General features: G+C 52.5%; 2 protein-coding genes across 3 annotated transcripts; one reads left to right on the forward strand and one right to left on the reverse strand.

Annotated features, from left to right (window-relative positions):
• Nucleotides 1-744: 744 nt before the first annotated feature.
• TMEM109 (transmembrane protein 109) lies at nucleotides 745-9,111 on the reverse strand. 2 transcript variants are annotated; one of them, XM_090260813.1, is made up of 4 exons: nucleotides 9,007-9,111; nucleotides 3,788-4,031; nucleotides 2,795-2,897; nucleotides 745-2,306 (listed from the first exon to the last, which is right to left on the reverse strand). In XM_090260813.1, the coding sequence occupies exons 2-4, from the start codon at nucleotides 4,022-4,024 to the stop codon at nucleotides 1,915-1,917; spliced, it is 732 nt and encodes a 243-aa protein (XP_090116939.1). In that variant the 5' UTR covers nucleotides 4,025-4,031; nucleotides 9,007-9,111; the 3' UTR covers nucleotides 745-1,914. The 2 variants fall into 2 exon arrangements, with proteins under 2 accessions (XP_090116939.1, XP_090116931.1); XM_090260805.1 differs by lacking the exon at nucleotides 9,007-9,111 and adding an exon at nucleotides 8,732-8,871.
• Nucleotides 9,112-14,618: 5,507 nt separating this feature from the next.
• Nucleotides 14,619-24,631, forward strand: PRPF19 (pre-mRNA processing factor 19). Its single transcript, XM_090260827.1, has 16 exons — nucleotides 14,619-14,872; nucleotides 16,845-16,994; nucleotides 17,171-17,247; nucleotides 17,925-18,066; nucleotides 18,149-18,222; nucleotides 18,345-18,407; nucleotides 19,263-19,304; nucleotides 19,432-19,506; nucleotides 19,838-19,913; nucleotides 20,098-20,207; nucleotides 21,522-21,677; nucleotides 21,883-21,952; nucleotides 22,164-22,249; nucleotides 22,551-22,721; nucleotides 22,846-22,951; nucleotides 24,478-24,631. The coding sequence occupies exons 1-16, from the start codon at nucleotides 14,854-14,856 to the stop codon at nucleotides 24,573-24,575; spliced, it is 1,515 nt and encodes a 504-aa protein (XP_090116953.1). The 5' UTR covers nucleotides 14,619-14,853; the 3' UTR covers nucleotides 24,576-24,631.
• Nucleotides 24,632-26,486: the final 1,855 nt, after the last annotated feature.

Here is a 26,486-nt window from a genome sequence, read left to right on the forward strand (position 1 = left end):
GACCGTGCTCCAGGGCTGGACAAGGGGTGAATGGGAGCCAATAGGGCCGGGTGACAACCACTTTGGCCTGCCCTGACCGAGCGCCACTGCTGGGGAGGAAGGGCTCCAGGTGCAGGCCGCTGGAATTTCATGCCCAGCCCCATGCAGAGGGGCAGGTGGGCCTAGAGGTGTGAGAACTTGTCTCTGATCCTGCGGGAAGGCCTGTCTCCCTGGTACTGGCCTCCTGGGCCAGGCTTGCCAGCGACGAAGTGCTGGGACAGGTTCCAGAGCAGGGCACCTGGCTAAACCTTAGCATCTCCAGGGCAGCTAAGAAAAAAACAAAAACCCAAAACAAAACATGCCCAGGCCCCTCCACAAAACAATTGATTAAATCTATGGGCTGGGCGGAGAACCACGGTGCAGGAAACTCCTGTCTGGTGGGGGGGAAAAGGGAGGGCAGGCAAGTCTCTGGGCTGTGGGCCAGGCTTTGACACTCCTGCACAAAGGGGTGGGGGTGCTGGTCAGTCCCTGGAAGCCTCATATCGGGCCATACCTCCCTCATGCGTCATGGTCCTGGAGGGAAGGGTACCTGGTACCAGCCTTCCTTCCTGCCCCCACCCCTCCTTCCCTTGGTCCCTGCTTCACACTGCACCCACTGGGAGAAGTCCAGAAAGCTGTGGGGCTCTGCAGAAATGGGTTTAGCTGTAGAGTGTGAAACCAAAGCAATCCGGACTTTGAGTAATACATTTCACGCGAACAAGATAATAAAATGGCGAGCACTTTATTTAAAACCAACCAAGCGCTGATTAAAAAAACATATATCACTGCAGCTGTGATTCCATATCAAACTGTAACAGTAAGAACTGGGCATTTATTCACTCTTCATGGGTCATGGGCCCGGCCTGGCAGAGGAGGATGCCCAGCTCCACCAGAGCCTCTGAGGGAGACTGAGCGTCCTGACAGAGAGGGGTGGGCTCCCCCTGCTCCCTGCAGAGCGTGTGAAGGGAAAAGGCTGTGGTGCCATCTCTGGTGTATCTGCTCCATCATCAATCTTCCCAGGCCACTGGAGCGGGCCCTGATCAGCGACTCCTTGGTGGCAGTGAGTGGAGAGAGAGATGGTGTCCCGCCTGGAGCTTAGCAGACAAGGAGGAAGCCTCCGTCCTCCTCAGGTCCCTGAAATCCCCACAGGGGATCTCACGGCCACTGCACAGTCCTGTGTGCAGGCGCAGACTACGAAGCCATCAGCTTTTGCTTTGGCTGAAGGGGAATCCAGGTCCTGAGAGGAACCACACTCTTCTTGACACAAAGCAGCCACGGCACGCTTTCCTACCTACAGTACAGCAGCGGGCAAGCAGACGGCCCGCTCGCTCCGATTAAGGCACTTGTAACAGACTCAGTGTACGTCTCGCCCCCAGCCCCATGGGGGAGCATCCCCATTTCTCTTCCCCTCAAGTCCCATATACCCTGTCTCTTTCCCACGCTGGGCAGTAAAGGGGACAGGGGCAGGCCTTGAGGGACAGTGGTTTGGTTGGAGCACAGGGCTGGAAGGAGACAAACAGGAAGGGAGCTGGAACTTGGCAAAGGAAGGGCAAAAGAAGGACAGGAGAGCAGGAGCAGCAGCAGGATGGCAAGGTGGTGGCAGAGTCACAGGGGCCAGTGGCAGTGGTGTTAGATGATGTTTGCTGAGCGTGGAAGCAAAAGCTGGGGGGTGGGGGAGGTTGCTCTCCACACTACCCTGGCTGAGAGTGCTGGGAGCAGAGAAAGGGGGAAGAGAACAAACCAACCCCAGACAGAGGACCAGCAGGGGGTCTGGTGCAGAGATCCAGGTTCTGAAGACAGGGCAAGAGAGGGGCAGGAGGCCAGAAGGAGGGCCAGCGACCCAGAAGCAGCTCAGCTCTTTGGTATGATGAAGGGTGGCATTGTCAGGTGTCCTTCTCACTCCTCTTCCACACCCCGGGTCCCCTTGGCCACTCGCCTCTGCCGCCAGCGCATCTCTTCCACCTGGCGCTCCAGTGCCCGAATCTTGGCCTCCAGCTGGGCCCCCGAGGCCCGGCTGCCTGTGAGCCGGCTCAGCAAAGCGTAGAGGGTCAGCAAGGCCAGGAGGAGCAAGGCCCTGGTGGAAGGGTCGGGCACCGACCTCACCAGGGCCACAAAGCCGACCAAGAAGAGAACAAGCTTCAGGCCCCACAGGATCCGCCCTAACAAGGCCAAGAGCAAGCCGAGGAGAAGGGACAGAAACCAGTAGATTACCAGGGCTGCCCCTCCCCACAGCAGGAAGGTCTGGACCTGGCTGGGGCTGAGCTTCAGGCACTGGGTGAAGTGATCTCCTGAAAGGAGGAAGAGTCACAGAATCAGCCAACCTGGAGCGGTGAGGGGCCAGTGGGGGAGGAGGGAGTTAGAACCCAAAGAATGGGAGGACTTAACCACCACCCCCTCCATCCCTACAAAGGAAATAAAAATCCTCTCCCCCAGGGTTACAGCGGTGTGAGCTTGAATCGCTCGGCTCTGGCTCCTGCCAGCCATGGGTCGATTACTTCCCTTGGCTGAACCTGTGTCATCTACAACATGGGAGTAGTTCTCTGGGCTGTGGGTGAGTTAAATGAGATACTATGCCTTAGCGTGATGCTTCTCCTGACTTGAAGCTAATGCGTGGTAGAGGGTAGTAGTTTTTGGCCTGCTCTTATGCTGGCCTCTGGGGAAACCTGGGAGGTGTCAGGAGGCTGGGGAAATGTTTAGACCCTGAAAAGACAAACGCCCACAAACAGGAAGTGACAGGCTAAGCTCCAGCTGACATAACCAGGTGTCGGCCACTCACCATCTAGGCCCAAGGCATTCAGCAGCTGTGCGGAGATCCCAGACAGAGCGAAGCAGCCCACAGAGATGGCTGAGGAGATGGCCCACATCACCTGAGACGTGGTCTGTGGAAAGAGCAGGGCTGAGATGAATCCATAATTAATGAGGTGCTTCTCCTCCAAGCCTCACCACCACTGCACAGGCGAGGCCCAGCAGAGGCATCTCCCACCTGCTTCTCAGCCACAGGGGTGTCTACCCGGGCCCGGCCGCAGGGTGGACAGGGATGGACAGCAGGCCATCCTCCTTCCTGAACTAGAACCCAGGACATCTGGGCCCTAATTCAACTGATTTGCTTCAACATTTTGCTGGTGGTAGGAGGTGTATGTGGGTGGGGGAATCATCAAATCCCTGTTGTCATCACCCTGCAAAATTGGGACCCTTCTAGCCTCCCAGAGAATCATGAAGGTGTTTGAAGTAACAGCTATAAAGGGCTAGGACGTTCAGTGAAAAAGAAGTCAATCAGCTCTACTAAATCATAGATGTCACAAATGATCATCTCGGCTGTTTGGTACTATCTCCCGTAAGTATGCCATGCCATCTTTGGGACGCCATTAGGCAGAAGAGCCAGCCCTGCCTCCAGCTCCTGAGCCAGCCCTGCTCCAGCCTCTGTAGCAGAGGAAATGACATTTTGCCAGCTTAAGACTTGAGGTCAAATGTAGACCGAAGTCAGAAGCTATAGTCACCCAGTGACATGGGTTTGTAAAAATGGCTCATGTCCTGGTCTTTCCGGCAAGAAGTGGCAGGCACAAGTGAAAGACTGGGGTAGAGCTAAGGGCCTTAGGGCAGAATTTGAACAATGGGGGTGCAAACTGTCTGCGTCCTTTTGTAGAATTTGGGGAGATCTGCACCAGGGATTATGAATGACACACAGATGTGGAGCCCAGATTGGGGTGGCGGTGTTTCCTCCTTTATCTTTCCCTGTGTGTGTAGTCACAGCAGGGACCACCTTCCTTACCTCAGAAACCAGGTGCATGGTCTCTGGCCCGACCCAGGCATCCAGTGTTCTCCGCATGGACCGCCCTATCTGGCTCAAGAGATCACCTGGGACCTCCCTCTTCTGCTGGCCAGGTAGCACAAAGTCTCGAGGGGACTCAGATGATGCTGAGTGGAGGAGGACGAGGGCCACTAGGATCATCAGGGTGACTTTAAACAGATGCTTGCCCAAAGGCCAAGTACTGCCTGAACCTGCCATGCTGAGTCTGTAGGGAGAGAAGCACAGGGTGAACAGAGAGCCAGAATGGCGTCGAAACCACCCCCCCCCCCCGCCCCGTCTCAGCGATGACCTGCCCCAACACCCTCCTCCACCCCCGCCCTGCTAGTTGAGAAAGGCAGAGCTGGGACTTGCCAACTTAAGCTGGGCACAACCACCTGATTCATGGATTCCTCTTTCAGTTTCTTTACCACTTGCATTAACCAGTGAGGATTACTCAATGCCGCAGGGTGGATGAAAAGATCTCTCTAATGCTTACTCGCTTACTCCAGTTCTAAAAATCTGAAGACCTGGCCCAGCCAGGCAGCTTAGTTGGTTAGAACATCGTCCCAATATGCCAAAGTTGCCAGTTCAATCTCCGGTCAGGGCACATGTATGCAACCAATGAGTGCATAAATAAGTGGAACAACAAATTGATGTTTTTCTCTCTCTCTTTCTCTCAAATCATTAAAAAAAAAATGTTTTTTAAAGACTGACAAAAATCTGAATGCCTGTCTCTGTGTCTTAGGTACTTTGGGCATTAAAAAAATTATAAGGCTACAAGGCTTTGTCCCCAAAGAGTTTATACTCTATTTAAGATAAAGACAAAATTAAAAAAAAAAAAAAACAACTTAAAAATTGCACACTTAGGATTACCACCTTATAACAATACAAAGAAAAGTTCTCAGTTACGTGCTCAAACAAGAATATAAGTGCACATATGCCGTTTGCTCTGCAGGACCATAATGTGAGGTGGGTATTATCCTCCTCACCCTTATTGGTACAGATGAGAAGAAACTGAAACAGTAGTGAAGTATTTGCCCCAGGCCACTGGGCAAAGTAGAAAGGCCAGGATTCGAACCCAAGCTTCTGCCCCCAAATTGCATACTCGCTGGTGTGAAGGTCATAGTGCAGCTCTCAACTGTGGCTGCTCATGGGAATCATGTGGGAGCTTCACACAGGACTGATTCCGCTGTCCCACACCCAGAGGTTCTGCTCTCACTGTCTGGATGTAGCCTAGGCTTAGACCTGAAAAAGCTCCCCACGTGATTCCACTGTCCAAAGCTGAGACGCACGGACTCAGAAGGAACTCAACGCTCCAGCCCTCAATGTAGGCAAAGGGTTATAAAGCACAACCTTTAAGGAAAGATATTATTATTAATAAAAAGCTAACCATGCACTACCTACCTCATTTAATCCTCATAACAACCCATCATGGAGGGATTGTTATTATCCCCCATTTGACTGATGAAGAAACCGAGGCGGGATAAGAAGCAAGTGGAAAGACCAGGATTTGAATCCAGCAGGTGTGCCTCCCATCAGACCTCTTGTACACACTATCCTGCCATACAGTCTCCAACGTAAGTCTCAGAAGTAATTGAGAAAGTCACACAATAGATTATTTGCGAGCTAAAGGAAATTTGGCATCTACTAGTCATCTCCGTGAATTACTGTGACAATTAAGTGACAATTCACTTAACCACTTGGTGTTTTGGGCTCTGATCTTGTCTGTTACCTGATGCTGTATTACAGACAAGTTAAGAACCCAACAAGAACCAACTCGTTGAAGCAGATGAGGATCAGCCAAGAAATGATTTCAATCCCAACTTCTCTTTGCCACCATGTTTGAAAAATGTCAAGTGGCCCCAGCAAATACCCTCCTCTCTTCCAGGCTCAGAAATGAACCTATAGCTCCAGGGAGTTTCCATGACTCAGACCTCATGATCAGCGGCTAAGTCATACCTCTGCGGTAGGAGCAACCAGGTGCTGGAAGTTTCTGCAGTTACCAGGGCACTCAGAGAGTTGGCCAGAAATCAGAGCCATCAGGATGGAGGAGAGGGAAGAGAGCTTGTTCAAGAAAGGGTTATTTATAAAAATATCACATTCAGGCGCTTTCTGGCCCTGAAACAGCTGCTCTAAGTCTCCCCTGAGACCTGTAGGATCAAGCAGGGCTGCAAACATGCAATTCATGTGGAACGACCCTAGGCTGGGAAGCCTTCTACTCTTTTTGGCACAACTCAAGAACCAGATGGTTCCTGCCTACCAGTGGCCGGAGATGAGCTATCTGGGTCATAACCACACCGGTGAGTTAAAAGAGCAGGGTTGCTATATTGGGCTGGATTCTATATCCAAGGACCTCCACCAGCAGGCATCAGATGCCGCCTCCTCCATTCTAGGTCAGGGTGACATGAGCTGCTCCCCGCATGGCAGCCTGCTGACTTTGGCACTAGCCTCCACTTTCAAGTGGCCACCAGATCCAGTTGAGGGGAACCGGGGGACCCTGAAATAAACCCTCCTCAGTGAGGCTGGTATTACCCTGACAGCTGACCTTCTGACATGCACTTGAAACTTAATCTAACATAACTGTGGAGCGTGCCCTTTGCAGATAAGGGTGCAGATTACTGGCTGGTCCATTTCTTCAGATTGTTTTCTTTGACAGGAGACTTTCCCTTTTCTTCCATGTTAATCCCAGGCAGCAAGAATCTGAACCGTCACCATTAGGCTTCCTGACTTCAGCCCAATCAAACACTTTTCCTAAAAAGAAGCCATGGTCAAGAGCAGAAGCAGTCTCGAGCTCTGAGAGAAAGTATGTCTTCAGTGTCTTCACCGCCTGCAATGCCTAGCCTCCAATAGCAGGCACTCAATGATAACAAACTATGTGTGTGTGTGTACATACACATATATATATATATTGTGTTGCTTTATAGTTTACAAAGTGCTTGTTATTTCACCACTTTATTTAACTCTTAGAAAAATCTTATAAGGCATTGCTACTCTCCATATTTTACTCAGAAAACTATGGCTTAAAGAGGTCAAGTGACTTGTTCAAGTTCACAGGGCAGAACTGGGAGTTGACTCCATGACCCAAAATCTAAATATTGTCCTTTTGCTCATTCCACACCCCCACACTGGCTAAATAAGACATGGTCCCTGCCCTCAAGGCAATTACAGTTCTCCCCAACATCAATAAGCTCAAAATGAGAGGACATCCAGAATTCCCAGCAGAAGACTACACCCCGGGAGATGACCCACCTGCAGGGCTTACAGCTCATGGTTTTTGTATCAAGAGGCATGAGGACAGCAAAAAATTGGGACTAGCCCTTCCACTGAGGTTCAGGCAGCTGCAACATGGTTCAGGCAGGGGCAGGAAAACCTGGCTGAGCGTGGAAAACTGCCTCCTTTGACTCTGGTAGTGAGAAGACACCATATGTTTAGGTGTGGTTTGCTAAGAGGGCAGGGTGGGGCGGTCCCCACATCCCCTGCCAATGCTCCTTCCTCTGCCTAGTTTCCTTTCACTGCATGAATCACAATGTGGCAGGAGGGGCAGCTGACTTAGTGCCCTCTGCTGGCCCTGATTTCCCCCCATCATTGCTCCCAGTTGCCCCTATGGAGCAGCCATCCTCAATTTGGGTCGACCATCGTGATATCTGCCCCACCAGGGGCAGAAGGCTCAAACGTGTGTTTTCAGATCTCCCAGGGATTTCTGATGCATAACCACCATCAGTAGTGCAGGGAGAAGTATACTCTAGGCAAAGCCCTAAAACTGTAGCAGTGTACAAAGGACCCTCCATTTTGGTCCCAGGCTCGATTTGCCACAAATTAGAAGCCACTGCCTTATGCCTAGCACTTTTTTTGAGTTTCAGTCTTCTCAAATGTGAAATGGGGTTAAGCAGGGTTAAGAGTCATTGAAAGGAGTTACCATGTTTCTGCAAGAACGTTGTATACTGCAAACAACTATAGAAATGTTGCAGTCCACAAATTGCCAATATCCCACTCATTACATTGTAGCAGAATTTAGCTACAATGTAAGCTAAGACTGCTTCCCCTTTTAGACTTTGAGCATCTCCCGGTCAGACCCGACTGCTAACTTTTCTTGGAGTTCCGAGCGCCTGGTATAGAAGAATGATGATTAATGCATGCTCGTTAAATGAATATTAGAAGCCCGCCAAGAAGCTGTGAGAGCAGCAACGGAGAGCCCTGGAAAGGAGGGAAGAGGGGCTTATTTTAAAGTTGATCCAAATATGCAGCGGCCACCCAAGAAGGGCAGCTGTGCTGAAAGGAAGCTCTTAGACCGGGCGAAGCTGCTACTGCGGGGGAATGAAGTCAGCGTCCTGGCAGGTGGGGGCAGCCCCCGCTAACCCCCTGACAGCTGCTCCCCAGCAACTGTTTGGGGGCAGGGCGACAGGCAAAGGGGCAGCTTCCCAGCCGTACGAGCCCTCCTCAGGGCCCAGCCTCCCCGAGACAGGGTGTCAGTGACATGCGCTATTTCGAACAGCGTGTCCCCTGCCAAGCCCTTGCTGGGTGGCGACTCTGGCAACGGACCCAGCGCGGCCCATGGGTTCGGGGTACCCTAAAGGGCTCAGAGCGGGGCCGCACGAGGCTGGCCCATGGGGTGGGGGTCGGGGGCGAGGTGCCCAGCGCTGGCTTCTTTCCCCAGCCTGGCCGCCGCCGCACCTCCGCAGGACTTCTGAGCACTGCTCCGAACCCTGTGCTCCCAGGAAACACGCGCCTCCTGTTACCTAGTAACGACGCCCCTTGTTGCATAGCAACGAGGATCCGGGTCCCCAGTTCCCTTTCCCACCTCGCGACGTCGGACCCCTACCCAGTCGTGCTCGCCTGGTCTCGCAGCTCCACCCCGGCCCCGCCTGCCGTGGCTGCCGCCTCCTCGGCCCCGCCTGCCCCCGAGCTCCGGTTTCGGCCCGCACTCACCAGCCTTCGGCCACTGCAGCCCTTCACTTGCGACTTCGCTAAAACGCGCCACTAAACCCGCGCCTCGGTCCCCGGGTGGTGCTTTATCGTCTGCGCACGCGCAAAGCGGCGGGTGCCCGGGTGCCTGCCGCTCCCTCGGCCCCAACCGGGTGTGCTCCTGCGCATGCGCCGTACTCTCGAGGTTTGTTTTTCTCCAGCTTTCCCACCGGGAGAAGAGTGGGACTGGAAGCCCGTGCTGGGAACGGAAGTCCGGCGGGAGAGGAGAAAGACGTGACCTTATCTGGGCTGTAGAGTGGGTAAACTGGATCTTTGAGTTCGGGGTCGAAGCCTAGCCGCCCCTCCGGCCCCTCGGCATTTCGGGCAACTCATTCCTCCAGCTTCTCAGTGCCTCCTGGGCAGTGTTCCCACGGCGGGGCGCCCAAGAGCCCTTGGTATTTGGAGAAACTTTTCGCGCCGAAAAGGCACAAAGGGAAGAGGTGTTGGCGCGGTTCGAGCCACACAACGCTGGGGACGCGCATCTGCTCTCTGAGAGCAGTGCCACACCCGCTCTGTGCAGCTGGCGCCCAAGTGTTCGTGTAAGTGTAGAGGAGGCAAGGAGCCGACCCCCAGACCCCAGTCTACGAAAATCGGCAGCGTGGGGCGGGGCGGGCGGGGCAGGAGTATGGAATAAGGTGATTCCGTGCCAGCTTTGTAATTCTAGGCACGTCGGTTCATCAGTGAGTCTCAGTTGTTTCTATATAAAAACACTTAATAGCAGATGTGGAGATTCAATGAAGTCACTGTACATTTTTAAAAAATCCAAGTTGCTGTCCTAATCACGTTGGCCGCCCTGGGAAAGCTCCCCTTTGATATCAAAGCAGTTCCTGAAACTCAACACTAAAGCGGAACCCTGTCCACCCCCATCCCCTACCCACCGGAACCAGCCTTCTAATTCTGTCTTCTTCCCAGGCTATATGCACAGGAGAAACTAGCCTGTCACCTCTTCCAGTTGTTTCTTTCCTTCAGCTGTTTGTCTGCGCTTCTGTCTTGGTCTGGACCCTCATCGCTTCCTGCCTCAGCTAAGAGTCTCTTTCTTCCCCAACAGGCTCTGGTAGCGTCCAGCCTTCCCAACATTTGCAACTTTACCCTTGCTTGTGAGATTGTTTCTGATTTGTAGGACTACCAACCTCAGGACACAGACTTTCCTGTGCAAGAAATGTAACTTTTCCCACTTACGACTAGTGTATTTCTTTTTAACTCTGTTTTCCATCGGAGTGGTAGAAACGATCTCAGACATCAGACAGTTCAGGGTTTTTCCCCTCCTTGATTTTCATGATGTAGGTACACACCTTTTGGAAAATTAACATAGGGTCACAGAGGAGAGAGGGGAAGGATTCATCTAATCCTCAGTGTCAGCTGTGTGAGCTGTATTATCCTGCCTAATCCTCTGTCATGTGGAATGAACTCATAGAGTCTGGAGGCTTTGCTGGAAATAAATGATAATGATTAAAGGGTCTTAGAGTTTGCAATCTGGGAACACAACTAGGCAAGAACGCCAGAAAGTGTTCCAAAGAAGAAAGAATAGTTAATAGTTCTTATAGTAAAAAGTACATTCTTGAGAATTATCAGTCCTACATTCTTAGCCATAGGGTAGGCCCAGATAATTACAGTATTCCCTCACTTATCGTGGGTCCCCCACACGATGACGTTCTAAACCCCCACGCAATAGGTGAAAATCTGCAAAGTAGGAACCTTACATTTATTTTAGTACTTATATATATTTTAAGCCTTTATAAACCCTTCCCACACGCTTATAAACTGTTCCCAGTTCCTTATTAACCTTTCCCACTCCCTTATTAATCTTCTCCACTTTTATAAACACTACTTATGTTCTTAAACATATTCTACACTCTTATACCTACGTAACTTTAACAACATACGTATACAGTACTGCAAAATTCCGCAATATAGCAAAAAATTCGCGATAAATAATTAAATACAATATTTTTAAAAATCCCACGACATAGCGAGGCCACAATGAGTGAACCTCGATATAGAGAGGGACTGTTGTATCAGTCAGATGTCGTGCAGTCTGGATGATGGATGCCAGGTGGCCCAGAAGATGGGTGCCAGGAAGTCTGGTCACGTCAGTGTTCTGGATACCTGAGCCCTTCAAGGCGTACTCAGAGGATTATCTGGAGTTCTTGTATATGTCAAGATGTATATCCAGGCATTGATGCAGGACTGGAAGGTTAAAAAAAAAGTTTAAGTTCCCAGGCTAGTTAGAAGAAGAATGGAATCTTTCCTTATGCCTCAACCTTCATAATGTTAAAAATTTTAGCAGTTAAAGTGACTATTTTGTATAGTCCCTATCTTGACTTTCTGCAGTCACTTGTCCACACAGTTTGCCCCTAAATCTTCCCAGGACATGGAGCTTCTTTTACATTATTGGCCAGTGGATCAGGACATAGAGTTCCTTTCTCAGGGACCCACCAACAGCTATGCATATATCCCCTTCCTACCATGTTTCCCCCTTCCAAGCCTAGGTAATCTGCATCTCCTTTCTCTGTGGAGAGGCTGAGGTTGGGGGAAGTAGGGAGGCCTCTGAGATCAAGTTCTTACCTGCACTATTTCCTCCAAAGTCAAATGCCCCAAATCCTTTCTGTGTGCTGAGGTGCTGGCTTTTGAAAATCAAAAGCCTTGAAAAGACTCCATTTTTCCTCCATTCTTCTGTCACCCCCATAAACTCCCCGGTAGAGGAACACCTCTGGTTTCACTCACAGTGGTATCCCCAGTGCTTAGTGCAGTGCCTGACTGGCACACTGTGTGTCCCCAATAAAGTCCAATGAATGAGTTACTGAGTCTCTGTCCTTCTCCAACCCATCCAGTTAGGTAGGTATCTTCCAGAAGAATCTTCTGGAAGTGTGGTTATTACTCTATAGCTCAACTGTTCTGCTTCCAACCCCAAGAAGTCTAACCACCTCTGGTTCAAGGCCCAGACTAAACGGATCCATTTTATTTTCTACCACATTCAGGTACTTAAGATACCTGGCTTGTCAGGGAGCCTATCGTTGGAGCAACAAGTTATGACATTCCTGCTGTGTGTCAGGTACCATGTTAGACTGAGACACAACAGTGACCAGAACAACTATGGTTCTTGCCATTGCAGTTTACGTTCTAGTGGAGAACCCAGATATCAAACCGATATCTGTAAACAGTTAAATGATCATAGTTCTCCAGAGTGGCTCAGAGAACTACAGGACGCTGTGGGAACTAAACTTCAGTTAGGGGTTAAGAAAAAGGCTCCAGAGGAAGCACCATTTAAGGTGAAATTGAAGTTTACTTTGGAAGGTATGAGTGGAAAAGGGAAGGAGGGAGGGAGTTGAGATAATTGTTCCAGGCAAAGGTACTGGAACCAGCTAGAGTGGGTAAGTTTGAGAACCTGAAAGACCAGTGTGGCTGGAGAGAAGATGAGGTGAGACTGGGGAGGTCAATGTGGGCTGAATGGTGCAGGACTTGGGGGACGAGTTTCCTCTGCCAGAAAAACCCTCATTGAGGTCTCAGCTAAAAATGTCACCTCCTCACAGATGCCCTCCCTGCTTAAAGTAGCGCATCCCTCTGAGCCACAGCACCTCCTATCCACTTTACTTCAATTTGTTTTATTCTTAGCACTGGCCAGTCTGGGATTTTCTCCTGTGTTGATTGTCTAGGTGTTTACTGGTTCCCCTGGCCCCCCAGAATGTAAGCTCCAAAAAAGCAGAAACCTTGTCTTTCTTGTTCACCATTTGTATCTCCAGTTATCAGATAGGAGGCACCCAATCAATATTTGTTACATGACTGAAAAGCCTGGGGAGTAGTGAAAATGATTTTTCATTGAAAGTAGATCACTGGCTGTTTTTTGGGAAGTGGATTAGAAGCAATACCAGGGGGAGGGGGAAAGGGGGGGAAGAAGGGGAAGGGTCTAGTCAAGGAAACTAGTATAAATGACCCTTGGACATGGACAGCTAAATGGGGATTGACTGTGGGAAAGGGGGGAGGTAGACGGAGCAGGGGAGAGCTAAGGGAGTAAAATGAGACAACTGTAATAGTGTTACAGAACCCCTGGGCTGCTCCGATTGAAAACAAATCCACGGGCTCTTTAGTTAGGGGTCCGATTGCCCGCCGCCAGAATTACAACTCTTAATATTACAGTTGAGTGAAAAGAAAATTGTTTATTTAACAGTTACACATATCCTTGCCTTCCCCCCTACCAAACCTAGCCAGTTTTAGGAAGGTCAGAAACACTGTTTCCCTACTTCCCAAACACAGTTCAGCTTTACCAGCGGCTGCCAATCATTCAATCTGATTGGGGAGGTCCTTTCTGTGCTGTGGTGCCCTCCAGCTCTCAATGCAGAACCGCCGGGATTCTCAGCCTCCTTGCAAACTGTCTTCTTTCTGTAAACCGTGTGGACCTCCTCCCCTTCGCCAGAGCACCCCTGCGAACACCCGCCAGTGAGGGAGACGGCCCCAGAGCGCGCCGCCCCCCTAAAGTGTTCGCAGCTGCCTATATATCCCTGACTGCGTCCTCTGAGGCAGTGGGTGTTGCCAACAGTTCTGACCATTCACAGAACCCCACGTAGGCTCTGTGTGCTTTCCATACCGTCCCCTGGTTCAAGACTCCTCCCACCCACCTGAGGCCTTGGAAGCATCCAAGCAATTTTGCATAATGAAAGACACCAGCCACCAGCCTCAGGCGTGTGGAGGCATTCTGAAAGCTGCTTCCTTCTCCCCATCCCCCAGCTGCAAACTCGGGGGATTTTTGGACTCCCCTGTTTCTATAACAATAGGAAAACAATTTAAAAAAGAAGCAGCAGGACCAATTAGGATGCTATTTTATTGGTGCAGGGTGAGATGACAGTAGTTTGGACAATCTGGCTTGGCTTTTGGGATAAGGATAAGAAATATGAATATTTACATCGCACTTAACTATGTGTCGTTTAGTTCAAAGCACTTTTTAAATAGTAAGTCCTCACCTCAACCCTGTAAGTTAGTTCAACCTTTGTTATCACTGCCCTTTTTCAGGTGAGGAAATTAGGCAGCGAAGTTCACAGTTTACTAGTGGGATTAGAGCACAGGGTCCACGTATTTGACAACTCTGCCATACTACCGTTCATACCTGCAATTTTTATTCTCTCCAAGCCTTTGCTTGTGTTGTTCCTCCTCTTGGGATACCCTCTGTTCTCTTCTTTCTGAATTTGGCCACCTGTCAAAGTCAAGATCACAACTCTTCAGTGAAGAAGACTTCACTAAGCACACCTGCGTGTCCTGCTTCTTGGTCTGGACCCCTGATAGCCCACACCACATGTTCTGTACATGATTTCCGGGAATATCTTATTGTATAGGCATCCACAAAGAATTCTACACGATCTGAGTTGGAAGGGACCCAGAAGTCATGTAGAAAAGGGGTAGAGAAGCTGAAGACTTGCTCAAGATTGCAAAGCAAATTGGTGGCAAAGGGAGGACCAAAAACGGTTTCTTGGCCGGTGTTAGCTTCTCAATCCATCTGCATCTGCCCTTCTTCACCGGGTCACCTAGCGGTGTCTCTCAAAGGGTAGTCCGAGAAACACCTGGGTATCACGTGGGGCACGCACCGAAAATGCAGACTCTCTAAGGCAGATCTCAGAAATACGCATTTTACCGAGCTCGTTAGGAAATTCCCGCGTACCCCAGAGTTTGCAAGACTATGGTCCCGTGGCCCAGCGCGTACAGGTCTCTAAAATGCTGCTGAATGGCATTGGCTTTCAATTCCCACTGCATCATGGGAAATGTAGTTCCGAATCTCTTCTCCCTCCGCCCTGGGGAGCGCTTTACGGAAGGAGCCTCGTTGGTCCGGAAATAGCCGAGAGTTCTCTGACAAGCCTTTTCCTGCCTGGTTGCATTCTGGGAAGGGGCAGTTTCCGTTGAGTGCTGGAGTGTGGAGCGCGCGACCCGCCGCAGTCCCACGTGAAGGGCTACGCGATCGTCGCTCGGCGCGGCAGCGGCCCGCTTGCCACGGAGCCTCCCGGAAGCGGGGGGGCGGGAGGGGAACAAGAACTGGCCCGCGGCAGCTGCGAAGCTAATCCCGGAGCCCCGTGTGTGGTGCCTCGGAGCACAGCAACGGCGCCATGTCCCTGATCTGCTCTAGTGAGTATCGGCTGCGGCAGATCGCGGGTCGCAGGAGGCCGGAGAGCCGAGCGGGAGGATCTGCAGGCCGCTGCGGCTCCGGGGCAGGGCCAGAGGTGCAAACGGGACTCCCGGGAAAGGAGGGCGGCGGCTTGTCAGCACGGGGGTCGTCCTCCTGAGCGTGGGATGCATTTGCGCAGCGCTTTACAGTTTACGTAACACCTCAAGTTTATCGTCGCGACATCACTGAGGCCAGCCACCTCGTTTACGCAGTGGGAATTGAGGCCTGAAGAGCGGGAGCTCGTGCAGGGAAGCCAGCTCTGGTGCAGCAGTCAGGGTACCCAGGGCTGGTGCAGCATCTGCCTTCGATAGGCTTTGTGACCTGCTGCTAGATTCTGGGCCTCAGTTTCCCCTGCAAAACGAGAGCATTGCATGGGACGTTGTCTGAGACCCCGCTGGGGGAGCAGAGCTTCTGCAATTTGCGAAGGTCGCACAGCGAGTTAGAGGCAGTGACGGGGCTGGGAGCCAGGTCTCTATCTCCCAGATCCACCCTGTAGGACTAATGAAAACAGCGAACCTTTATGAAGCCTCGACTGGTTTACGCTGCGCCTCTAAGTCTGTGGTCTCGTTTTATCCTCACAAGAATTCTCCAAAGCCGGAGTAGAGGTCCGTTTTTGCAGATGAGGACGGCACGCTCGAGGTGGCCTGTCCCCTGCTGCCCAGTGAAGTGCGGAGCTGGGGGACGGCGCCCCGTTCCCCGATCCTGAGTCCGTGCTTTTTTTCAGAATCGTACCGTCTTCCCTTTGGTATTTTAGTGTAGCCTGAAGACGTTTTCCATTTGCAGTGTTTCGTTGGGCGACTCTCCCTTTCTTATCCCTTTCTCTGTTCGTTTCCTAACTGTTGAGCCGTTTACTCTTAGAAGCTCTCCTTAAATCCGAAAAAAAAGCGAGGAAGGAAGGGCAGGGATGACTAGGAAAGGGAACCCCTCACGTGGAAGGAGCCACAGTTTGCGGAGTATTTTCGCAGTTATTGTTTCCTTCCCGTCTTGAGGAAGCCTTTGCCCCGCATCCGCAGCGCCATCCTTCCTCGCATTCGCGCACCTGGTAGATGTTTACCGAGTGCTTGCTGGGCGGCTGTGTGGCCAGAGACCGGCTGCCATCTCGGTCCCCGCGGGTGCACAGGCTGCTGAGACGGGCGTGTAAACGATAATTCTGTGATGGGCGATGGTGAGGATGAGCTCATCTATGGGAAGTGTTTACGGTTGTGCTTGCTTGGTAACTAGTAAACAACCTGTACATGTCTTGTGTTACTTATAGCATTTACCGCACTGCTTTGTAATTTCTTTGTCTGATAATCCATCGAGGCTGTAGACCAGAGATTTTTCAGCTGGTGTGCTGCAAGAATTTTAAAAACATGCAATACCTGATTATTTTGTCAAGGGCACTGATCTTTTCCTCTTAGATGGTCACATAACAAAATGTCAGGAGCTAACACAACAATAGCTGTCTGGTATGAATGAATCAAAGTTATACATTTTTCTTTTTTTTGGTCTAGTTTTTGCTGTGTCATAGACTTTTAGTAATTAGTGTATCTGTGCCATGAGATGAAAACGGTTGAAAATCGCTGCTCTAGACTGAGATTTGGGTGGCCTCATGTGTCGCTCTGTGTCCCGGAGTATAATGGTGCCCAAGCATCTTTGTTCAAAATGAGATGGGCAGGGATGATTGGTGGACAGCTCTTAAGTGCCTTGCACATAGTAATTGTACAGTAATTACTTGTTGGCTATCTGACTGTCAGGAGACTGATGGAGAAGCTAGTGATGTAGCTGGGAAGCATTCTGGGGACAATACAAAAGTGGCTTGGTGTCACATCTTGATTCCTGTTAGTTGAGCGTGGGGATGCGTGGTCTTATGGCCAGCAGCAGATGAGACATCCCCTTGGCCCAAGGTCCCTTTCACCACCCCAGGTTCACGTGCCTGCCTTTCCTCCTCAGTCTCCAATGAAGTGCCAGAGCACCCGTGCGTGTCCCCTGTCTCTAATCATGTCTACGAGCGGCGGCTCATTGAGAAGTACATTGCGGAGAATGGCACAGACCCTGTCAACAACCAGCCTCTGTCCGAGGAGCAGCTTATCGACATCAAAGGTGCTGGGGGCTGGTCGCCGCCCAGGGCCGTCTTAGCACAGAGCCCGAGAGGGTGGGAGCTGGTGCCAGTGCAGGGGAGGAGGAGATGGTGGTCTGTTAACAGAAGCTAAAGGGGCGAAGAGTGGCGGAGAAGCCCGGGCTGTGGTCCTTCATGCGTGCTTTCCCTCTCTCTACAGTTGCTCACCCAATCCGGCCCAAGCCCCCCTCGGCCACGAGCATCCCAGCCATCCTGAAGGCCTTACAGGATGAGTGGGTGAGTCCCTGCCAAAGAATTGGTGTCTTCCCCACTTGAAGACATCACTGGACTAAGACGTGCGGGTGGCAACGGTGGAGCCGTTATTTTCCCTTTGGAGGGGCGGGCTCATCGTGGAGGAGGGGCCTGGCTGTTGCAGTCACACAGACCTGGGTTCCGTGCTTAGCCCCATTGCTCACATGCCATGTGACCTTAGGCAAGGTGCTCAGGTTCCAGTTCTCGTTTTCCTGACTATACGACATGGATTAGTGCCTGTCAGGGTTCGGGGAGAATTCAAGTACACATTTCATGACAGGAGGGGCTTGTTTCAGCTATGGGTATATCCTCAGCACCAAGAAAGAGCTGCACCGACACATAGTAGGTGCTCTAAGATTTCAGTGAGTGAGTCTATCTTGAGGAACCGCCTGGCACAGTGCTGGACACATAAGAGCAGTCGGTAAACAGCAGCAGCATCGCTAGTCCCTCTTGGGGAGACGATGGCATGACGTAGGAGATTCGCTGGTAAATAGTGAAGGTGGGGGTGGGGAGGAGCCGGCTCCCGCTGCTGTCTGTGTGCACTCAGGATCACTGATGCTGGTCCAGGCCGTGGGATGGAGGCACGGTCCTCTCTTCAGGGGCTGCGTGCGGGCTGCTCCCCGCTCCTCCTCACCCCTCACGGCGGTGTTTCCTCCTTCCAGGACGCGGTCATGCTGCACAGCTTCACGCTGCGCCAGCAGCTGCAGACCACCCGCCAGGAGCTTTCCCACGCGCTGTACCAGCACGACGCCGCCTGCCGTGTCATCGCCCGTCTCACCAAGGAGGTCACCGCTGCCCGAGAAGGTGCAGCCTCTCCCCCCGACCCCCCACTCCGGGCTGGTCCCGCTTCATCGTACCCCATTTCTAACGCTGGTTTCTCTCTCAGCTCTGGCTACCCTGAAGCCGCAGGCTGGTCTCATCGTGCCCCAGGCTGTGCCGAGCTCCCAGCCAAGTGTTGTGGTGAGTGTCGTCCCCGGCCCCCTTTTGCCAGCCGCTGTTGTGTGTGCGGTGGCTCACGCGGCTCTCCTGTGAGTGTCTTCGGCGTTCCATGCCTCCCTCACCTGCCCCTTTCTTCCCTTCAGGGTGCAGGCGAACCAATGGATTTGGGCGAGCTGGTGGGAATGACCCCCGAGATTATCCAGAAGGTAGGTCGTGCCCTCACTTGGTGGGAATGCTGATAGACCCTCACTTCTCAGCCTTGAGTCCCATTGAATAAAAATCCCATCCACCTGGAGAAAAAGTAGAGTCGTGCAGAGCACAGACTCGGACCAGGCTGCCTGGGTTGGTGTTTTGATGCCACCATTGATCAGCTTTATGACCTTGGACTGACATCACCATCCGTTCTGTGTCCGTTTCCCTTGCTTCTGAAATGCGAATGATAGTACCTACTGCACAGACTTACAGGAATTTAACAGACTAATTACTGATGAGTGCAATTTGTAGCCCTTGTTATTGGGGTTTGTTGCAGGTGTTCAGGCACTTTGTTACATGTTCTCATGTCTTTTACCTCTGAGGAGACAGGACAGGGATTAGCATTTTTATTTTATAGATGGAGAGTCGGAGACCCGGTCCCAAGGCACAGCTCACAATACGCAGAGCTGGCCTGCTCTCTGGTCCACTGCTCTGTCACGCTCACGGAATCCCTTTGCAGGGCTTGAAAGTGTGTGTCTTTGCCAAAGAGTTCAGCTTGTCAGCCTGCCCCACGGCTCTCATCTTAGTGGCAGAGACCAGGTCTGGGAGCTCTGCAGAGCTGGCTCTCTCCTCGCTTGGCCACTTGCCGCCTCTGCGGCCTTGGGCAAGTGATTTCACTTCTCTTATGTGAAATAAGGTCATCGGTACCCAACTTATATGCTTGGAGTGGGAGTAAAAAGAGATCACAATGCTTGTAAGCCTTTAACACAGACCCTGGCAGCTTTTGCTGATGTTACCAGCATCCAACATACCGTTGCCCTGGCAAAATAACGTGTCTCACGCTAAGTATATCCTCCTCTCTTCCCCAGCTTCAAGACAAGGCCACTGTGCTAACCACGGAGCGTAAGAAGGTGAGTCTTCCCCCAGAGCCAGGGGAGAGAGTTGGCCAGGTGGAGGCAGTTGCCTCCTGAGGAAAGGGGGCTGGCTGAGCCCTGCACTCATTGCCATTTTTCTTGGGGGGCTTTTCCTTTTTCTCAGAGAGGGAAGACTGTGCCTGAGGAGCTCGTGAAGCCAGAAGAGCTCAGCAAATACCGGCAGGTGGCATCCCATGTGGTGAGTGGCCAGGTCCCCTCGATCTCAGACACAGGGCCCTCCGTGCTGTTTCTGAGTGGGCAGGCCAGCCCAGGGCGCGTTGGGCAGAGGGCTCTCCAGGGCCTCTGGCCCCGTTTCTAGCTTGGCTGCTGAGTTGTCAGGGCTTCTCTTCCTGCCCAGCTCTGGCTTTCCTGGTAATGGAGAGAGGGAGGTACTGCGTCCATGCAGAAGGCCAAGTGCAATGAATAAGGAACACAAGTCGCTCTTGTTCCCTGGGCTCAGGGTGGCCATGGGGGAGTGTGTGGCTTTGTGGCCTGCCTTGATTCTGCCTGACTGGGTTTGGTGTGCACAGGGGTTGCACAGTGCCAGCATTCCGGGGATCCTCGCCCTGGACCTCTGCCCTTCCGACACCAACAAGATCCTCACTGGTGAGAGCTGGCCTGCCTGGCCCAGCAGGCCGGTCGGTTGGGGGGGGTGGCGGGGGATGGTGGGGAGTGGCAGGGAAGGTTCATGCCGCTGTCTTGTGCATGAGCTTGGAGACAAGAGTACCTCCTTCAGCAAGGGCACCTGGAAGGGCCTGACTTATTTTTGGATCTCATGGGTCCTTTCCAGGTGGGGCGGATAAAAATGTTGTTGTCTTCGACAAGACTTCTGAGCAAATCTTGGCCACCCTCAAAGGCCATACCAAGAAAGTCACCAGTGTGGTGTTTCACCCTTCCCAGGTAAGGGGTTCTCCTGGTCACCCTTGGCCCCTCGTTCCTGAGCTCTGTTTCGCGGTTTAGGGTCCCGAACCCGTACCCACCCCTGCTCTCTCCTTGGTAAAGTGTAGTAGGCCTGAGAAAGAGCTCTGACTCTCTAGAGTAGACATTTAGGGGCCTCTGTTTGGAGTCCTAGGGTTCCCCTTTATTCAATAGGACCCACTAAAACAGGTCTTCAGACCAGGCAGAGAGAGGAAATGTGTAGCTTCCAAAAGCATTGAAATAGTTTGTTAGGAAAAGGAAAGAACCCTATTGTGTTTATAATACAAACTGCAGAACACAAAGCTCAATAAAATCTTGACTCATAGATGTGAAGAAGTATTCCCATGATCCTTGAGAGGGCTACAAACTTGATGTTGACTGTGGGAAAGTGGGGTATATTGAGCTCTGGCTGGTGTGGCTCAGTGGGTTGGGCATTGTCCACAGACGGAAGGGTCGCGGGTTCGATTCCCAGTCGGGACACATGCCTGGGTTGTGGGTCAGGTCCCCACCTGCGGGCACGGGAGAGGCAGCAGATAGATGTTTCTCTCCCTCTCTCTTCCTCCCTTCCCCTCTCTCTAAATAAAAAATAAAAAAAATAAAATAAAAAGAAAGTGGGGTCTACTGAAATAGACGGGGGACTGCTGGTTTAGAGGGCCAGGGCAGTTCATGAGACCAGACTCATGACATTGTGGGATTTGAATTTTTAGATCCAGGACAGTTAACTGCTGGGGGCTAATATTTCTCTTATGACATCACGTTGGCAAAAGACAGTGGTTGGTTTACCCTGATAGTTTTCAATGTCCTGACAAAAATAATGAGTTGGTGGCACTATGTAAGTTCTCTCCCTGTCCCAAGTTTTTCTAAGAATCCTTAAGTGTGGGAGACACCGAACATGCCCTTGCAGCTCCTTCCAGACCCAGGACGGCGCGGACGTGCGCCGTCCCAGACAGTAGGCACTGGCTGCGTGGGTCGTTCAGGAAACAGAAAGCAGCAGTGCCTTTCCCCAGCTGGACTCACCCCACCTTTCAAGGTGTTGGGGATTGCACTCTGCTGCAGTTATGCTTTTCACCACTAGGTGGCAAGGCCTCCTCTCCAAGGCCAAATACTGTCGGATTTATCATTTTAATGTCATTTACCGGTGGCCCTCCCGGGCATCATGGGTGGGGGGGTGGTTCCAGGCAGGGTGGAGCTGAAAGGAGGAGCAGCTGTGGGGTGGGAGCCATCCCCAGCCCCTTTGGTGAGAAGGTTGCAGTCCGCCTCTTCTCTCTCTCATCCTTGGCCTCTGCTTTCCTCTAGGAGCTGGTGTTTTCTGCCTCCCCGGATGCCACCATCAGGATTTGGTCCGTCCCAAACGCCTCTTGTGTACAGGTGGTTCGGGCCCATGAGAGCTCTGTGACAGGCCTCAGCCTCCACGCTACTGGCGACTATCTCCTGAGCTCCTCTGATGACCAGGTGTGGTCTCAGCCAGGGCCCTGCAGAGGCCTTGAACATGGGGGGAGGAGGGGACAGCTTACCGGCCCCAGCCGGTTCCCTGGAACCCCGGAGAGAATGTCTCTTCTGCCGAGAGGAGCCAGCTTTCCCAGGGCATGCTGAACTGGGGTCTCTGCTTCCTGAGGAGGCCCCCTTTCTTACTGGCTTCATGTCTCTGTTTCTTTAGTACTGGGCCTTCTCTGACATCCAGACAGGGCGTGTGCTCACCAAGGTGACAGATGAGACCTCTGGCTGCTGTAAGTTGTCTCTTCGTTTGCTGTTTATCATTTATTTTTATGTTTTATCTGCTTGCTTGTTCTTGTAAAAATACACTTAGCGCCACTATCTGCTGAGTGGCAGGCATTGTGCTGGGTGCAGCGGGGACCGTGAGGAAGAGGAAGCCTCCTCCTGCCATGCTTAGTCTCCCCCAGGGGACCCTGACCAGAGGTCCCTCTCCCTTCTCCACAGCTCTCACCTGCGCACAGTTCCATCCCGATGGACTCATTTTTGGAACAGGAACCATGGATTCTCAGATCAAGATCTGGGACTTGAAGGTAGGACACGGTTGCCTTCACCTGAGCCTCAGGGTCAGAGCCCTTATGACTGGCTACTCAGTGTGGTTAAAGGCTTGTGGCGTCTGGTCCTGGGGGTTTCCCAAGGGTAGAGAGACAGTGGCTCTGTGTGTGACCTGATGGTGGTAGTCCGGGCCTTGGGGTGGGCCACCCCGCTGCTATTCCTGCTGGCTCTCCTTCCCTGAGAGGCGGAGGAGGACATCTCAGAGGTCGGAGTTTGGTGAGCTCCGTTACCCCCTCACAACCAGTAGGTGACATTTTACTACCCGCCCTCCATCTGTAGGAGCGCACCAACGTGGCGAACTTCCCTGGCCACTCGGGCCCCATCACCAGCATTGCCTTCTCCGAGAACGGCTACTACCTGGCTACTGCGGCCGACGACTCCTCTGTCAAGCTCTGGGATCTGCGTAAGCTCAAGAACTTCAAGACACTGCAGCTGGATAACAACTTTGAGGTGCGTCTTCTCGGTGGCCTCCTCATTTGTCAATGATTCCCTGAATTAATCTAAACTTCTCTTCATTCCCAGTTGCCCCCTAGTTTCTGTTCCCCTCATGTGACCTCTGTTCTGACTCTGGCAGGTGAAGTCACTGATCTTTGACCAGAGCGGAACCTACCTGGCCCTTGGGGGCACAGATGTCCAGATCTACATCTGCAAACAGTGGACAGAGATTCTTCACTTTACAGGTAGAGGCTGGCCCTGGGGTCCTGAGGTCTCTGGGTGTTCCAGCCCAGAGGGAAGTGGGGAAGTCTCACTGGGTTAGGAATTCCTAGGGGTAGGCATTAATATGCCTCAGCAGCTTTTAATCACAACCTGAGCCAGTAGAGTTTAGTGACTAAGAAAATGGACTCAAGAGGTGATGTGCTTGGCTTTAAATGCTGGCTCTGCCGCTTTAAGCTGTGTGTTGTAGGGCAAGTACTTGACCTCTCTGGGGCATGATAATAGTGCATAGCATTAGGGCTGAGGTGGGATTTAGATGAGTGTGTGTATGAGCGTGCTAGGACAGTGTCTGGCAAACAAAGGATTTGTCATTGTTATCGTTCAGTATTGTATCCGAGTCCATCGTGGGATTAGAGCAGTGGGTGCAAGAGATCGGGTCTTTGTGCTGATGGGTTTCTGTCAGGTCAGGAAGGCAGATGCAGGTGACTTCACAAATAATGACTTAACTGCAATGGCAAGTGCTAGAGAAGCTCCTCCACCTTTAAAATGGACACGTAGGTACTGCTTTGCAGATTGTGCCTGCTGGTGGCGCAGAGGTGGCATGCATGGTGACAGGGTGCCTGCCACACACTTAGAAGCTGAATGAATGGAGCTGCTGCTGTCTTTGTGATACAGTTCTTGTCCCCATTAGGAGGTTGTGGGCAGGACACAAGATACTTCTCCACCCACGTATTCTCCTGAACCTGCTCAGTGCGTGGTGTTTGAGAGGTGTCCAGGCTTAATTGTACGGTCCGTGGGCTTGAACCCTTCCCTGGACCCGGTGTTGTGATGTGGAGCCGAGTGAGGTGGAGGGGCAGGCTGGGAGCCAGGGGGACTGTGTCGTGGGGAGCTGGTTGGCTCCCGGTGTGGTCCTAACCTTATGTGAAGGCATTTGCACTGACGTTCATGAACTTCCTGAGGCCCGTGGGGAATGTCACCCAGCCTCTTCCGCGCCCGCCCCAGCCCCAGCCCTGCCCTGTGCTAGGGGCCCAGGTCCCCTGGAGTTGGAACCCCGGGAGCTAGAACAAGCTGATGGGCTGTTCCAGTTACGCGCAAGGAGTTAGAATCAGGTAGATCGCCACAAGCTGATGACTGACATTTAAACCAAACTGAAAACTTGGCTAAATTTTAAAAACAGCAAGGTGTGCGATGTGGCGGACAGGACTCTGCGTGCTTCCTGGCTCCGTGCTCTGCAGAGCGCACGGTCAGCCCCGGCGCTTGAGCAGAATTGCAGTTGCTTCCAGAGCTCAGGCGAGGGGAGCCAACAGTCCTCCGTTCACTCGGCCCACCAGCAGCACCGAGCGCCTGCCACGGGCCACGGGCCGCGGGAGGCCCTGCGGGTGAATGTCGCGCGGGCCCGACTGGAGCCCTGCCTTCGGGAGCCTGCAGTCACAGGCACTGTGGAAAGCTTCGAGGGCGGGACTGGGTGGGCTGGACACATGTCCTCGTGGGGTCCGTGCTCCCACCCAAAGGGGCTCAGCCTCTCACTGATGCCTCTTGTTTCTCTCCTCAGAGCATAGCGGCCTGACCACAGGGGTGGCCTTCGGGCACCACGCCAAGTTCATCGCTTCCACGGGCATGGACAGGAGCCTCAAGTTCTACAGCCTGTAGGCCCTGTCCCTTCCGACGGGAGCTGGGCGGCTTCTCAGTGCTGGGGTAGAGTTAGGGGTGGGGTGGGGGCAGGAAGGGGAGAGACTACTGGGGGGTGGGGTGGCCATGGGGTGGGACATTCACAACATTTCATTCTGGTCTGGTGGCCCGAGACCCGTGGTGGCCTGGACCACGCCCAGGAGCCTGCAGGCCTGACGGGAACGGCTGTGGGGAGTAGCACTGCCACCCTCGGCAGGCTCAGGGCTGGAACCCAGGCCTCTCGCCCATGTGGGTCGCCGAGCCAATGGTGGCCATTCTGCAGCCGCCTCGTTCCATTTCCTGGGCGACGGGGGCAGGCAGAGCCGAGGGAACTGTGAAGGGATGGGCACGAGCGCTCACGCAGGATTTTGTAAGCAGTGATCTAGTTTCATTAAAAAAAGAAAACAATAAACTGAGGCACCTGCCTGTGTGTGTCTGTGGCAGGGACTCCTGGTGCTGGGCATCAGGGGAGGGGGCCCTGGGGTCACTCCTACCACCCACCCCTTTTTTAAATTGCACCACAGAAATCAGAGAAAACAAACAAATCTACAAGCCGTTTGCCAGCATGTACTTTCATGTCCCTGTAGGCCGTGACGTGCCGGGCAGGGAGGGACAAGCGTGGGCAAGATGGCCTTTTCTTGCTGGTGGGAACTGAGCATATGAGCAAGGATCTTCAGCTGTAAGCGAGAGGAAACCTGTCCCCAGCTGCCTTAAATCAGGATGGAGGTTTTGTAACTGGCGTTTGAAAATCTGAAGTAGGACCAGTTCGAGGGGAGACAGCAGCCAGTAAGTGGTAAATAAAAAAGACCAGAAAGCAAATGCACCATGAAGGGAGTTCCGGTGCGGCGTGTGGCTGCTTTAGGTTGGGTGGTCAGGAAGGGCCTTTCGGGGCTGCTGATGGTCGCGCGGGAGCCTGAATGGGGGCTGTAAACAGGAGGAGTGTAGCAGGCAGAGGGAGGTCCTGAGGCCGAGTGATCAAGGTATTTGGAGGGATGGGAAGGAGGCCAGTGGTGACCCCTGGGTCTGGCCAGGGAGGTCCTTAGTACCCTTGTGGAGCAATTCCCTGGACGGCTCGGGATGGAATCCTGGCAGGGATGGGTGAAGAGAACATGAGCGGAGGCGGTGGGAGTTAGTGATGTAGAGAAGGAAATGGAGGGAGGGGAGCAAAGACTGGGCATTACCTGGAAGGGGCTGCGGCTCAAAGCAGAGTCCATACTGATAAAACAGAAGACCTCCATCAGCGTTTTTGCTGGGTCAGTGCTCTGTGGTCAAGTAGGTTTGGGCACGTGGTATCTCCTGTGGAGGGGTCAGCCTGCTTAGTAGCTAGTAAAACCTTGGAAAACGGCTACAGGAAGGAAACCACTTAACTGTTTAAAACAATTTCCTCAAATATTTGACCTGGAAAGCCTTTATGTGTATCTGCCACCCCTGTTCATTGTCCACTGAATTCGCCTTTTAGGAAACAGGCCAGAGTTTTATGTGTTTGTAGGTAGTGCCGTGGTGAGCATGTCAAGCATCAGCCCCTTTTTTGGGTTCTTAGGGCCAACTTTCCAGGAGTAGGGTGATGAGGCCGGGTTTGGAACACCAGTTTTCCAACATTTGCCAGCCTGCACTGGCCATTAGTCATGCATCCTCAGCCAGTTTGAGGTATGTATGTATTATGATTTGAAAAGTATGGTTGTCCTTTGTAAAGATAAGACCCTTGTGCCATTCTGCGTTGGAGCAAACTTCAGGAGGAAGAAGGGAAATCGCTGAGTGAAGAAGGGCAGACTGGTAGAGCTGTGTAGAGCGGCGCCATGCCTGGTGGGGGAGGGGCGGGTGGGTTGCGTCCTGAGGCTGAGTGGGACCCCAGGGCTAGCATAACACTCACCTAATGGTTTCTGGCCCGATCTT

Source organism: Furipterus horrens, unplaced genomic scaffold (assembly GCF_987537825.1).
Source record: "Furipterus horrens unplaced genomic scaffold, mFurHor1.1.pri manual_scaffold_2, whole genome shotgun sequence".
NCBI lineage: Eukaryota > Metazoa > Chordata > Mammalia > Chiroptera > Furipteridae > Furipterus > Furipterus horrens.